The sequence below is a fragment of the Vulpes vulpes genome, chromosome 14 (assembly GCF_048418805.1).
Source record: "Vulpes vulpes isolate BD-2025 chromosome 14, VulVul3, whole genome shotgun sequence".
NCBI lineage: Eukaryota > Metazoa > Chordata > Mammalia > Carnivora > Canidae > Vulpes > Vulpes vulpes.
Genome location: NC_132793.1, coordinates 87062034 through 87075885, shown reverse-complemented (window position 1 = coordinate 87075885; position 13852 = coordinate 87062034). Strand labels below are relative to the sequence as shown.

At 39.4% G+C, this 13852-nt stretch overlaps 1 protein-coding gene across 24 annotated transcripts in view; it reads left to right on the top strand.

Moving 5' to 3' along the window:
- TJP1 (tight junction protein 1) overlaps window positions 1-13092 on the top strand; it is a 250703-nt gene extending 237611 nt beyond the window's left edge. For 4 of the 24 annotated variants that reach the window (XM_072737097.1, XM_072737086.1, XM_072737106.1 and 1 more), the window contains 5 exons: window positions 2267-2307; window positions 4724-5201; window positions 6812-7029; window positions 8776-8859; window positions 11546-13092. In XM_072737097.1, the coding sequence (XP_072593198.1) occupies window positions 2267-2307; window positions 4724-5201; window positions 6812-7029; window positions 8776-8859; window positions 11546-11640 (916 nt within the window). In that variant the 3' untranslated portion in view covers window positions 11641-13092. Of the gene's footprint in view, window positions 1-2266; window positions 2443-4723; window positions 5202-6811; window positions 7030-8775; window positions 8920-11545 lie in introns of all 24 variants that reach the window. The other 20 variants (XM_072737096.1, XM_072737085.1, XM_072737105.1 and 17 more) reach the window with 5 other exon arrangements.
- The last annotated feature ends 760 nt before the right edge of the window (window positions 13093-13852 follow it).

Here is a 13852-nt window from a genome sequence, read left to right as displayed (position 1 = left end):
TCCCAGGACTCTACAACAGGGCTGGAAGAGCAGTCCCCTTCTGCATCTATACAGCTCTCCCAGCCCAGAGACTCAGCTTCTTTGAGGCATCTAGGGAGTTTATTGTCACTAGAATCTCTCTCTCTCAAGAATCCACTTATTTTGAGACTTCCAGGTCTCAAAATAAATGTTAGCAGGTTTCAGCTTTTTAAGAACTGAGTAAGACTGACGTTAGGTTGTGTCTCTTTGTGTGTGACATTCGGTGAGAGAAGCTGTGTGTTTCAAGCTTGGCAGCTTTCCAGACAGGCTCCACCCATCCCAGGACTTTGCTCTGGGACTGGGGATGGGCAAGGTCTTGCTAGGAAAGAGTACAGGTTAATCAGTCATGTTTCAGGGACACCTGGGTGGCTCAGTGGTTGAGCGTCTGCCTTCGGTTCAGGGCGTGATCCCGGGGTTCAGGGAGCCAGTCCCGAATCAGGCTCTTTACATGGAGCCTGCTTCTCTCTCTGCCTGTGTCTCTGCTTCTCTCTCTCTCTCTCTCTCTCTCTCTCTCTCATGAATAAATAAATAAAATCTTAGAAAATGAGTTTCAAAGGCAGGCGTATATTCATTGGTCCATTCCTCATTACCCTGCTGGGCATCAGCGTAGCCGGGTGTGTTATACCACTGCTTCTTGCGTTTTCACTTAGAGGATTTCTTTTGCCCAGCCTTTTTTCTTTTAGTGGAGCACTTCATTCTTATTCAGAGCCTGCTGATTATTCTTAGTCCGGCTCCTTAATTTAGTTCATTTCTTTGCTCACCACTAGCAAGTGAAGCCCGAGGGCAGGGGTAGAAGAGAGATCAAGCACCTTGTTCCTCACTAGCTTCACAGTTAAAATATGTAGAGGGCGGGTAGGCGGACAGTCGCAGGACCTACCAATGTTACTATATTTTAATTTATTGGTGATTTTCCTAGCTTTAATGGGAGTTAGTGGTGGTTTCTTTTACAGATCAAATTATTCTGAAATGGTGGATGTTAATTGTTTTGGTTGATATTTTAAAATGACATTTGAGTTCCGTTTGCTACAAATGTACTTAGTTAGATTGACCATTTTCTTTCATTTTTCTATTGCGCTTGCTTTGCCATCACCTAGATTTCTTGGCTCTTACACTAGCTATGACTACTTGAAAAGGAGCATCAAGTGGTAAGACTGGCATTGATGTGAGGCTGTTACATAAGGTGTCCCTCACTGCATCACTGGCATTATGTGCACTTTCAGATTTTAAAGTCCTCTTCAAATGTTTAGCATAAGTGCCTGAAAGCAATGTAACAGTGTAGTTTTAAAGCCAATACAAGACTAGACTTCTTCAGTGAAATTTTCTGTGAAAGTACATTCCAAATGTCTGCTTTGTTTGTGCACATAAAGCCAGTGCAGCTTTGGCTCTCTGCAAAGGTTTAGATGGCAGTGTTGTAATTATGGGTCTATTTTAAAGATTTCTTCTGTTTGAATTTTATGTGCTACATATTAACAATTGGCAATATGAAAAAAATAAGCATGCATGGCACAATTTAACTTAAATGAGCCTTGTAAAATCAAGCAATATCTGCTACTCTAGCAGTTATTAAATGAAAAACGTATCTAGTAAATAAAGGTCAATTTTCAAGTGAAAGGTGTCCAGTGTTTTTAGTGTCACTGGAACACAGCCACACCCATTTCATTTATATATGATGGCTGTTTTGGGGCAGAGTTTGAATAGTTGTGAGAGAGACTGGCCCAAAACACCAACAACATTTACTATCCAGCCCTTTACTATAAAAAAAAATTTTTTTTAATTGCCAACCTCTGGTCTATAAAACCATTTTTTTTTTAGTGCTCTGTGCCAGAAGCCAAGGCGTTTTATACCTTAGATACCAAATCAGAAGTGAATCTAAGGAAGATTTGGGCCAATAAATATTTTTTTCAAAATATTTGGAAGACTTTCTCAAACTTCTCAATCATTACTGTTTTTTGTAAGCAACACAATTAATATTACAAGTATACCCAAAATTTCATCTGCCTTTTGGTTGCCATCTTCTGGATGTTTTACTAATATTCTTTAAGTATCTGTGCTGTCTTTACATTTCTTGTGCTGATAAATGGTTGAATTTGTTTGTACATTTGGGTAGAGTTAGCCATTTATACTCATAAGAATATTTTTGTGAAATTCTAGATTTTTCTTTAACTCAAGGATACTTAGAGGATGAGAACTTATTTTGTAAATGTGAATCTATTTTCATATGTTGGCATTCTCTTCATTTTTTTCACAGGGGAAAGTCTCCTGAAGCTGATGCCCCTGATAGATCATTTGGTGAGAAGCGCTATGAGCCAGTCCAGGCCACTCCCCCTCCTCCCCCATTGCCCTCCCAGTATGCCCAGCCTTCTCAGCCCGGTACCAGCTCCTCTCTTGCCCTCCACACGCATGCCAAGGGGGCACATGGTGAAGGTAGGAGAGTTAGCATTCCTGCTGTAATAGAGTGATACTTAGAAAATTGAATTCTTGCAGTCTGTAAGCAAAAGGGTTTTTCATTTAAAAATGCATACTTGAAACTTTTAGGCTGAGAACAGTGAAAACTAAGGGTTTTGGTAAATAAAAGTACATCTCCTGTTTTTATGACTATGACCAATGTATCAGACCAGCCTTTTAGCTAAATAGATTTTAATCTATTAGATTAAAATAGATTTAATAGATTTAATTAGATTTAATACTAGATTTTTTTCTATTAGATTAAATAGATTTAATCTATAGATTTTCATGTTTTACTAGCACAGCTCAGTTTCTGGAAGTATTTGTTTGCCAGTATGTCTGAATCTAAATATTTGAATGATAGTTTGTAAAATTACAAACATTATGCTCCTTCCTCACATGTGGATATAGGAAAGCTTTCAGGTTCCATATAGCTTGTGTCCCTTAGCACCTTGCAGTTAGGTACTGTGGCGGAATCCCAGCAAGGTGGCCAACAGCTCTCTCGGTTCATCTTAACAGCTGTGCCCTGCGTTTCTGCCCACACTCTATCCTTCACAGCTCTCTGAGTGGTAACTGTTTCCCCTGACCCATGCGATCTCTGGCCCTGGGCCCTGGGCCCTGGGCCCTGGGCCTGGCTCCTCTCCCGCATCCTGCTTGCATCATCTTTCCTTTTCCCTCTGCCCTTAGACATGTGCACTCAACTAGTCCATTGTCCAGAGCACCTTGTTCTGTCCCTGCTACCTCCTCAAACTGTGTCTTTTTGCCTTCCATCAGACTCCCCTCCACCCACCCCCCCCCAAGAGGGCCTACTGTCTTTACCTCCAAATGCTGCTTGTCTTATTTGCCCTTTCAAAAAAAAGGTTGGTCTATTGTACCCTAAAAATCTACTACGATTTATCAATTATCCTGTTGTCTTTTTGCTACTACAGATATTTCTCTATTATTTACATAGGAGTCAAATTCTAGGACAAGTCTTTAACCAGATGAGCTGTAGAGTCTTAGTGGCAGATTGAGCTTATTACCCCATGTTAGGAATTTCTTTCCACACTGTGCAGATAAAGTTTTAATTCTTGCCAATCCTTAAGTGCCTTTTATTTCTTTTTCTTACCTTTTTGCTCTGGCAAGGACTTTGAGTAAAATGTTGAGTGGAAATGATGGGAGCAGACATCTTTGCTTCCCCATCTTAGGGAGAAAAGATTTATTATTTCACCCATACCACGTTAGCTATAGGTTTTTCTCATAGCTACTCTATTATGTTTTGGATGTTCCCTTATTACCTTCCAGTTTGCTGAAAGCACCTGGTCACATGCATTAAGATGATCATGACGTTTTTCATTTTTCTTCTTTATTCTGTTAATGTGAAATATATTGCTGTGTTCACAGAAATTTGGGTTCTTTTTTTTTTTTTTACAGTATCCTTGTCTGGTTTACTATCATTGTTGTGCTAGTTTCATAAAAGAGAGCCTAAGACATATTCCCTCTTTCTCTTTTTTTCTGAAAGACTTTGTTTTAGCATTGATGTTATTTTTTCATGAATGAGTTGCTAGAATTCAGTTGATACTACTTGATACTGCCACCAGTGGTACGTGGAAATTCCTGTCCCGCATCTTTGCCAACTCTTGACATTACCAAACTGAAGTGTTACCAATCGAATGGGTGTGAAATGGTATTTGAGGCATTTGGTATTACAAGTAGTGGGGTTGAGTACCTTGTATGGTAAACTGAGCATTCCGGCCTTCACTTCCATTGTGGCCTCTGTGGAGCTTTGCCCATCTTCCATTTGGTAAAATTTTTTCCTTTGGGTGTATAGGGGTTCTTCAGAGGTTTTAGATCCTAATCCTGTGCAGTTAAACAGTTTTAAATAGCTTCTCCCAATCTGTGGCTTTCTTTTTGGTTTTAGTTAGGTGGTGGTGTTTTGTTCGTTTTTAACATAGTGGTATTGTCATTCTGTTTATAATTTGTTACAGATGTTGGAGAGAGGATACCGAGACACTAGTCTCGGGAGGCCTAGACTCTTAGCAGCCTGACCCTGACTCCAAGGCAGCAGGATACGCTAAAGCACTACATATGTCCATGCCCCTCCTGGTCTGTCAGTATCACAGACAGCCACCAGGGCTCAAGAGCCACCTTCTGACAGTGTGGACCCTGATCTGGGCCTTGACTCCAGCACTGGGACAAATTATTATGGGAGAGATCTCAGAGGGGCTGTTGAAACCTCTGAAGAGGTTTTAAAAATGCTTATATATGTTTATTCTTTCAGGAAATTCAATATCACTGGACTTTCAGAATTCTTTAGTGTCCAAACCAGACCCACCTCCATCACAGAATAAGCCAGCAACTTTCAGACCACCAAACCGAGAAGATACTGTTCAGTCTACTTTCTATCCGCAGAAAAGTTTCCCAGATAAAGCTCCAGTTAATGGAGCTGAACAGACTCAGAAAACGGTCACTCCAGCATATAATCGATTCACACCAAAACCATACACAAGTTCTGCCCGGCCATTTGAACGCAAGTTTGAAAGTCCTAAATTCAACCACAATCTCCTGCCAAGTGAAACAGCACATAAACCTGACTTGTCTTCAAAAGCCCCTGCTTCTCCCAAGACTCTTGCAAAAGCACATAGTGCAGCACAGCCTCCTGAGTTTGACAGTGGAGTTGAAACTTTCTCCATCCATGCAGATAAACCTAAATATCAAATGAACAATCTCAGCTCAGTGCCTAAAGCTATTCCTGTGAGGTAAGATATTTTGCCTGTTTCTTAGCCTTGTGATTTGTCTTATGTGAGTGTGGCATAGTTTATGTGATTTGGGACTTAAAATGAACATTTTAACTTCAACTTTAGGCTGAACAGTGTTGTCCAAAACGTTGTTGTGATGAATGTCGTTATGTACTCACAAGGGGTACAAGATAATAAAATAATAAAACTCACAACCAAGTGTGGTCAGTAGGTGTTGGCATTATCCATATTTTACTAGGAAATGAGGTTGAGTGACACTGCAGTTTGAGCAGAGTCCCACAGCTAGGATGAGAGGAGCTTACATTCCACATCTGACCTCAGAGCCCAGACTCTTAACCAACCAACCATAGCTTCCCATAACCTCTAACCTTCGGCTGGTGAGATATGCTTGGAGAATATCTGAAAATCATCATAAGCATCTGTGTTCCTTGTCCACTCTGTTCAACAGTGACGTTAGAAATAAAAAGGTAACAACCTATCAAAATGGTTGTTAAAAAATCAGTAGCTCTTTATAAGTTTTAATGAGTAAGCTATCTGAGCAAATGAGACAAAGTGAGCTTCCCTGGATCTAAACCCATATGCTCGTTTCCCTCTTGTCCTGATATGGTGACTAACCAGACCCATTCTGGCCACGCAGAAGCTCATCTCAGCCTCAGCTTCCCAAATCCACTTATATTGTCAAGCCACCTGTTGAAACAGCAGGGCCAGGAGGGCCACCTGCAGTCAGCTTCCCAAGAGCAAGAGTGGTCCTGAAAATGTACTGCCTCCTTGTGAATCTTTCCAGTAGCAGAGGCCGGGAAACCTGTTCTCTCTCACACACAGCAACATTGTCCATGGTGCTCTGGTCGTGTGGGAATGAAGCTACAGCTTCCCTTCACATACTTTGGCATTCCTGCTTTCTGCTCACCTTTAGGTTGGGACTCAAAATTTCACTCCAAGAAGTCTTGATAGCCTATATTATTGGTAATATGTTGAGACTACATCCCCTTGGCCTTTGGTATTCTCTGTGTACTAAGTGAATATACTGTGTTTTTCATGGGTGCTTGACGTGTACCCAGACCAAAGTATTACCTCATCGTGCTGTAGAAGCCATTGATAGCAGGGGCTGTTTGATACTCAGGTAGTGCTGAGAAAAGGCCATAAGTATGCAGGCTCAAAATCCTAGGGAGGTGGGGACTCTAATTAATACTTATCAGGTCTTAGATGCTTTCAGTTCTAAGATGCACCATTGTCTTATGTATCCCTAAGAAGGAAAAAAAAAGTGCTACCAATTAAACCATGACTGCTAGTTTTAAAACACAAAGTTCATGGATGTTAAGAGGTATTTCTTAAAACCAATGAACTATAGTAGTTGGGCGAGCAAGGTAGTCAGGCTTTGTACATCCTGGTTGCAGAAATCAGTAATGAAGGGAAATTGATTACTTATCTTCAGAAATGAAATTGATTTCTCCAGGAAGAATATGATTTATTATTTTCTTGAGTAAAATGGGTCACTGAAAACTTCTTGATGATACAGAGAAATCAACTAAAATGAAACCAACTGTTAGAATTGTAGTGGAGATGCCTGTGTATCATTGAGGTTTACTCATCAGTTGTTTCTGACCTCTCAGCCCGACAGCTGTGGAAGAAGATGAAGATGAGGATGGCCATACTGTGGTGGCCACGGCCCGAGGCGTCTTTAACAACAATGGTGGGGTGTTGAGTTCCATAGAAACTGGCGTCAGTATCATCATCCCCCAAGGAGCCATTCCGGAGGGAGTCGAACAGGAAATCTACTTCAAGGTCTGCCGAGACAACAGCATCCTCCCCCCTTTAGATAAGGAGAAAGGTGAGTGTGCTTATTTTTCTGTGTAGTTACACTAACTAGAGTTGCCCTCTGTGCTCTTCAAAGCTTGTATATAGCACTCAGTTGAGAAGATAATCTGGACCCCTTTGCTACTTTGCAACCCTAGCATGTTCCTCCCACTGGGGAAGGGAGGTGCCCTGCAGTAAGGCGAGGGGAGAGGTGAGCACACTGGACTTGCCCACACAGTGGACTTTACTTTTGATGCGAAAGTGACTGTGATAGGCCTTCAGGCCTTCCTCCACCTATCTGCTGGGTGGTCTTAACTGACCTCACCAAGTCTGTCTTTGTGCGCTTCACCCCTTGCCTCTCTGGAGATGGGTCTGGGTAACACCCAGTCAGAAATCCTTTGCTCCCTGCTTGTCTCGTGAGTGTAGAAAGAAGCATCCTGGGGCAGGTGCTCATCACCCAACCCTAGCACTGGTAAGGGCTCAACAGAGTAAGTAAAGAATCCCTATCAGATATTACCATGCCTGTTTCTGAACTTCCGAAGGAATCTAAGAAAGCTATTATTTTTCATAATTTTTCTGTATCCGTCAGGACAATGTGATGAACTGTGTGTCAACTTCTTTTGAAATCTTGTAGCAGTTGCTTTACTTCCTTACATACATCATTTTAGCTCAGTTTCTTACATTTTGTGGAACACGAACATAACGTAGGTCCCTTAAACCACGTCTGCAGCAAATACAACATTTAAAACATCAGATAAAAGTAACATATATAGGAAGTACATTTGGATATATTTTACAAAAACTCCATGATCGAATGCAGTTACCCCCAGCTACCTGTGGCTATTTTTGTTTATATCCTTCGTCGAAAATTTTATTGAAAACAAAGGATACAAAATAGAATACTATTTCACCAAAAACTTAAAAGGAGAAGTGATAGACATAAACAGTTTTGAAATGGACTTCTAATGGACTAACATTATCCTTTGTTGTGATGGTAAGGAAATTACAGATTATTTTAAAAATCATAGAAATGACTGTAACATTACTAGGGTGAGGCAAAGTTCCTGTTTATGTTAGAAATATGCATATTCTCTACTTTGTCATAAACTTGATTCCCAGATTAATTATTCTGCAAGAAGTTTTCATGTAATATTTTTTTTCTAATTTTTCCCTTCAAGGTTTTACTTAAATTCAAGTTAACTAAGTATTAGTTACAAGAGTAGAATTTAGTGACTCATCATTTACATACAAACCCAGTGCTCATCACAACCTAAGTGTCCTCTTTTATCCCCAACACCCATCTAGCGCACCACCTCCCTTCCAGAAACTCTCAGTTTGTTCTCTGTACTTCTGTTTTGCCTCCCTCTCTGTTTTTGTCTTATTTTCCTTCCCTTCCCCGATGTTCATCCATTTTGTTTCTTAAATTATCTGTGATTATTTTTAGTTGGAATGTGCTAGAAGTGCAAAATACACCCTGATTTCAGAGATTTACTATATTGATTATATGTTGAAATAAATGTATTTTTTATATATTGGGTTACATGAATATTAAATTTATTTCACCTGTTTTTTATTTCAGTGTGGCTACTAGAAAATTTAAAATTTTAAAATTTAAGATCCCATGTGTCTTCATTGTCTTTTTATTGGTCACTGGGGCTGTAGAGAATTAACTGCATTTGGCTTTAAAGCAAATCATAAGAACATGGGGGTGTGAGGAGAACTGTGGTCTGGAAGGAAGAGGCCATCTAACCTACCACTCCCACTCCCTCTCCAACTGCAGGTGAGACACTGCTGAGCCCCTTAGTGATGTGTGGGCCCCATGGCCTCAAGTTCCTGAAGCCCGTGGAGCTGCGCTTGCCACACTGTGCGTCCATGACTCCTGACGGTTGGTCTTTTGCTCTAAAATCATCCGACTCCTCGTCGGGTATGCTGTCTTCACTCTGTCCTTTGGGGGCTTTGGGTACTGTCATTGATTAATCCCTGGGCTGTTGGAGCTACCCATGCTGTTTGTGAGCAAATCTCTACCTCTGTTCCTGTGGCCTTGTAGGCATCACCAGTGCTTTAAAATTTCCTTGTGGTGCATGCATAAATGAATATGGAAAGGCTCAGAAGTTTCTGCCTTTTAAACATTGATGATTTGGCTAAAGGATAACTGTTCCTTGGAGTTTAAGAAAATTATTTTTTCTGTCAAAATTACTAAGATGCAGTGGGAGAATTGTTACTGCCCTGTATATATAGGCATTTTCATCTTATTAAAATGATTTGATTTCTTTATTCAATAATTTTTATTTTTGGTTACCATTCTTTAATTTCTCAACCTACAAAGTATAATACACCAGAGAAACTTGAAATACAAAAAATACCTCCACTGTGATCATACTTGGCCATGGTTTCCCAGTGTAAAACTCTTAAGTATCTTCTATTATACACACTACTTTTAAATGGCTTTTTGCTCTTAAGGTCATAGCTTCAAAGCTTCCATTGCATTTTCACATTTCTTACTTCCTTGGGTGACTACATCAGTTACCAGTTGAAACATTCTATATTTATGGTATAGATCACTTTAATTGAACCTCATATAGAAAAATAAGAATTTAAAGTTTTGCTTTTGAATTTTAGTACACCAGGTGAGTATTATTGCAGTTTGAATATGAAATAGAGCTTTAAGGTATAGAGATAATAGGAACATGCTCTATTAGTACCCAAGATTAGAAATTATATATAAATCTGTATTTCCTGATACCTACAAGTAGAGCTAATAAATTAATTCTATTTTTATTTATTTATTTATTTAAAGATTTTATTTATTCATGAGACAGAGAGAGAGAGAGAGAGAGGCAGAGACACACACAGGCAGAGGGAGAAACAAGCCCCATGCAAGGAGCCCGACATGGGACTCGATCCTGGGACTCCAGGATCATGCCCTGGGCTGAAGGAGGCGCTAAACCTCTGAGCCACCCAGGCTGCCCATAAATTAATTTTAATACAGTAGATAGTAGAGCTATTTCCTCAGGGACTCCACTGAGAAGCATTTTATTAGCCTAGTTTGAATTAATGAATTAATATTAATGAAGCTGCATTTTAAGCATATATTCTGAAAGATTGCAGCATGAGCTCTGATTATTTTCTAAACCAATTTAGGATAAGAATCTTTAAATATTTTTCCCTAGATATTATATGAAGCATAAGTGATTTCTCTGTTTGTTATTCCCATATTTTAAGCTACAGAATATATACATTATTTTGTTAGATTGAAACAACTTTTTCCTGTGTTAAATTTAAGTACATTCACCTAGAACAGAAATATGTGTGATCTTCTGTGGCTTTAGAATGCTTTGCTACTATAAATTTCTTTTCAGAAAGTCAAGGGTAGATTTTTGATAATGACTGACTTAATCCCAACAAAAGTTAGTATACTAGAAAGAAACTCAAGACAGAAGTTAAGATTTTTTTTATTTACTTTCAAGAGTTGAAGCTCTGCTTCATTGCCTAAACAAACTGTTGTTATCTACAGTATGGCATAAGCCCAAATAAGTTTGTGAAGTGATTTAGCCTCTGTTTAATTACTATGTTTTAAACTGCTGGGCCTGTCGTGAGTCAGAAACCATCAGGTGATGTACAGCTCAGTGTGGGCAGGGTCTCTCAACCTTAGCACTTGTTGACATTATGGCCAGATGATAATGCTTTGTTGTCGGAACTGTCTTGTGCATTGTGGAACTTTTAGCAGCAGCATCCCTGGCCTCTACTCACTAGGTGTCAGTTGTGACAGGTAAAACCATCCCCAGACATTGTCCCATGGGGGTGCAGAACAACTCTTGGTTAAGAACTGTTGCTGGAAGGAAGGCAAAAGTCAGTAACTTTGTATACTTACCTTGGATGCCATAGAGACATCTGCCTTGACACTTGGCGTCCACTACCCCAGGCTTCTTAATTCTAGCTATTGATCTCAGATCACCAAGAGCTTATTAAATTCAGATACTCAAGCCCTGCTTCAGATTTAACAGTTGATGGGTTTTCAGAGGTCCATGAATGATTTTGTTGTACAGCCAAGATATCAGGGTTGAGAAGTTCTTGGTCCAGACGTAAAGTGATTTGGGGGGAGGTAAAGGGGAAGGAAGGGTCTTCAGGAACCAGATTCTGCAGAACTTTCAGGCGTTCATTTGTTAGTCTATAGTTGAGTGTGAAAAATAGGTTCTCATACTCAGTTAATTCTTGTCCCAACTTTCAAAAGTGCTGTTAATAATTATGTGGACCTAGGCATCAGTACTACGTCAGGCATGTATGGTCACCCCAACTTCTGTTCATTGTTTGAAAAGGCATAAACTTGAAAACACAATAAAAGAGAAATCTGAAACTGCTTTGAATCCTTAGATTCCAGTGGGTCTTCATTGAAATATAGCACTTAGCATTTTGATCCAAGTGCATATACTGAAGAGATAGGAGAAAATTGTATCTGAGGATATATATTCATGTTTGCCCCATGATTACACAGCATCACAGCTAGCGATTTCACCAACTGCAAATGACAGGCACTTCTTTTTATCTCCTAGGTGATCCTAAAACCTGGCAAAACAAGTGTCTTCCTGGAGATCCAAATTACCTTGTTGGAGCAAACTGTGTTTCTGTCCTGATTGACCACTTTTAATTCTTAAAATATAGGAACTTGATTAAATAATGTGAAACTGGGTTAAACTTACTAAATCTAAATGGAAGCACTCTATCAAGTATTATACTTTCCTTAGAATTGATACTGCAGTTCTTAGTATTAAGCATTTTGTCTGAACAGATGAAGATTAGTGAGCATGCCCCTGCACCGTGGTCAGAAAACATGCTGCAGACTGCGTGTTTGTGATGGAAAAACCGTCAGTATTGGCTGGAGGGTCAGAGATGGTTTGCTTTGTAATGATTTTTGTACTTTTTTACAGTCACTGCTTACTTCACTGATTTCCGTTAAAATACCAGCCAGTAAATGGGGTGCATTTGAGTTTTATTCTTTCCAAAGTACACTGTTTCAAACTTGATTATGGCCCTGGCTTGGCATACACATTTTATTTTATTATGCATGAGGTAATATGCACACATTTAAAAAATATACCTGGAACATATAAACCAGTGTAGTAGATTTAACAGAAATGTACAGCAAGGGGAATTTGTAGCTTTTGGGGGGTGGGTGGTAGGGAATTCAAGTGAAGACAATTACTTATTGTATATGGAAACGCAGTTTTTTAGGGAAGGACACCAAAGCATGTGAGACTGGTTCTGTGGCCTCTTTGGATCTATAAATTAACCATATCACCACAGACATACTAACCAGCAGGAATGCCTTACCCTCATATTTTTAATTCTTAGATCATTCTGTGTATTACTAAGTTTATATGGCTTTTGTGCACATCTAGTTACTGTATCATGAAAAAGATTGAGTAAATTGTGGATTTGGTGGTTTCAGAAATGTATAATCACCCAGAGAAAATAATGGTGTGATTTGGGGATTCCCCACACCCCCACCCCCCCACCCCACTCCCACCAAGGGGCAGTGGTGGTTTTTCTGTTCTTTTGGCTATGCATTTGAAAATTTTGACGTTTTAAGGATGCTTGTACATAATGCGTGCATACCACTTTTGTTCTTGGTTTGTAAATTAACTTTTATAAACTTTACCTTTTTTATACATAAACAAAACCGAGTTTCTTAAGGCTACCTTTGTATTTCTCTCCTGTACCTCTTGAGCCTTGAACTTTGACCTCTGCAGCAATAAAGCAGCATTTCTATGACACATACAAGGTCATTTTTTAAAGAAAAAGAATGCACAGAGTTGTTACATTTTTAAGTGCTGCATTTAAAAGATACAGTTACTCAGAATTCTCTAGTTTGATTAAATTCTTGCAAAGTATCCTGACTGTAATTTGTGATACCATGCTGTGCCCTAAAGTGTATTTTTTTACTAATAGACAATTTATTATGGCACATCAGCACGATTTCTGTTTAGATAATACACCACTACATTCTGTTAATCAATCATTAGGTGTGACTGAATTTCTTTTGCAGTTATTAAAAAATCTCAAATTTCTAAATCTGCGGAATAAAACTTTTTAAAATAAATTGCTGGTTTAGTCTCTTTGCCCACTGTTTCTAATTTTGTGCAACTTTATTATATTACCCTGTTTAAAATCCCGCACATTGGCCCTCATCACCTGTTTACCCTGTCACCTCAGGCCTGGTGGGACACCTGCCACAGCTGATGCACTGTGATGGACGAGCAGTGCTGGTCCCTGAGACCTTGAGGCAGAGCGAGAGTCAAAGGAGGCTGACTGCAGAATCCTGGGCAGTGTTCCCACTGCATTTGTAAATATACATAGAGTTAGTATGCATTTGTGTTCCTTACAAACAGTTCATATGTAGTTTGTATCTTGCTTTTTCCCAAAAACATAGCATGGGCATTTTCCTATGTTGTTATATTTAGGAGTAGAAAATGATTTTTGATGGCTATAAATATTCCACCATGATTGCCATACTTATTTAACCATCACTGTATTGACATTTACATTGTTGCTAAATCTACATTTATGTAGATTTTTACTACATTTATGTAGATTTAGCCTATTTGCTTCATCTTTTTTTATCATGGTTAAAATGTATGTACAGTAAAAGTATCCATTTTAGTGAATAGTTTTCCAGATTTTGACATACAGTTTTAAAACCATTACTATTTTTTTTAAGATTGTATTATCTGAGAGAGAGTATGAGCCAGGGCGGGAAGAGGGGCAGAGGGAGAGGGAAAGGCAGACTCCCCACTGCTGAGCAGGGAGCCTAGAACCTCGGGATCACAGTCTAAGCCAAAGGCAGACACTTAACCGACTGA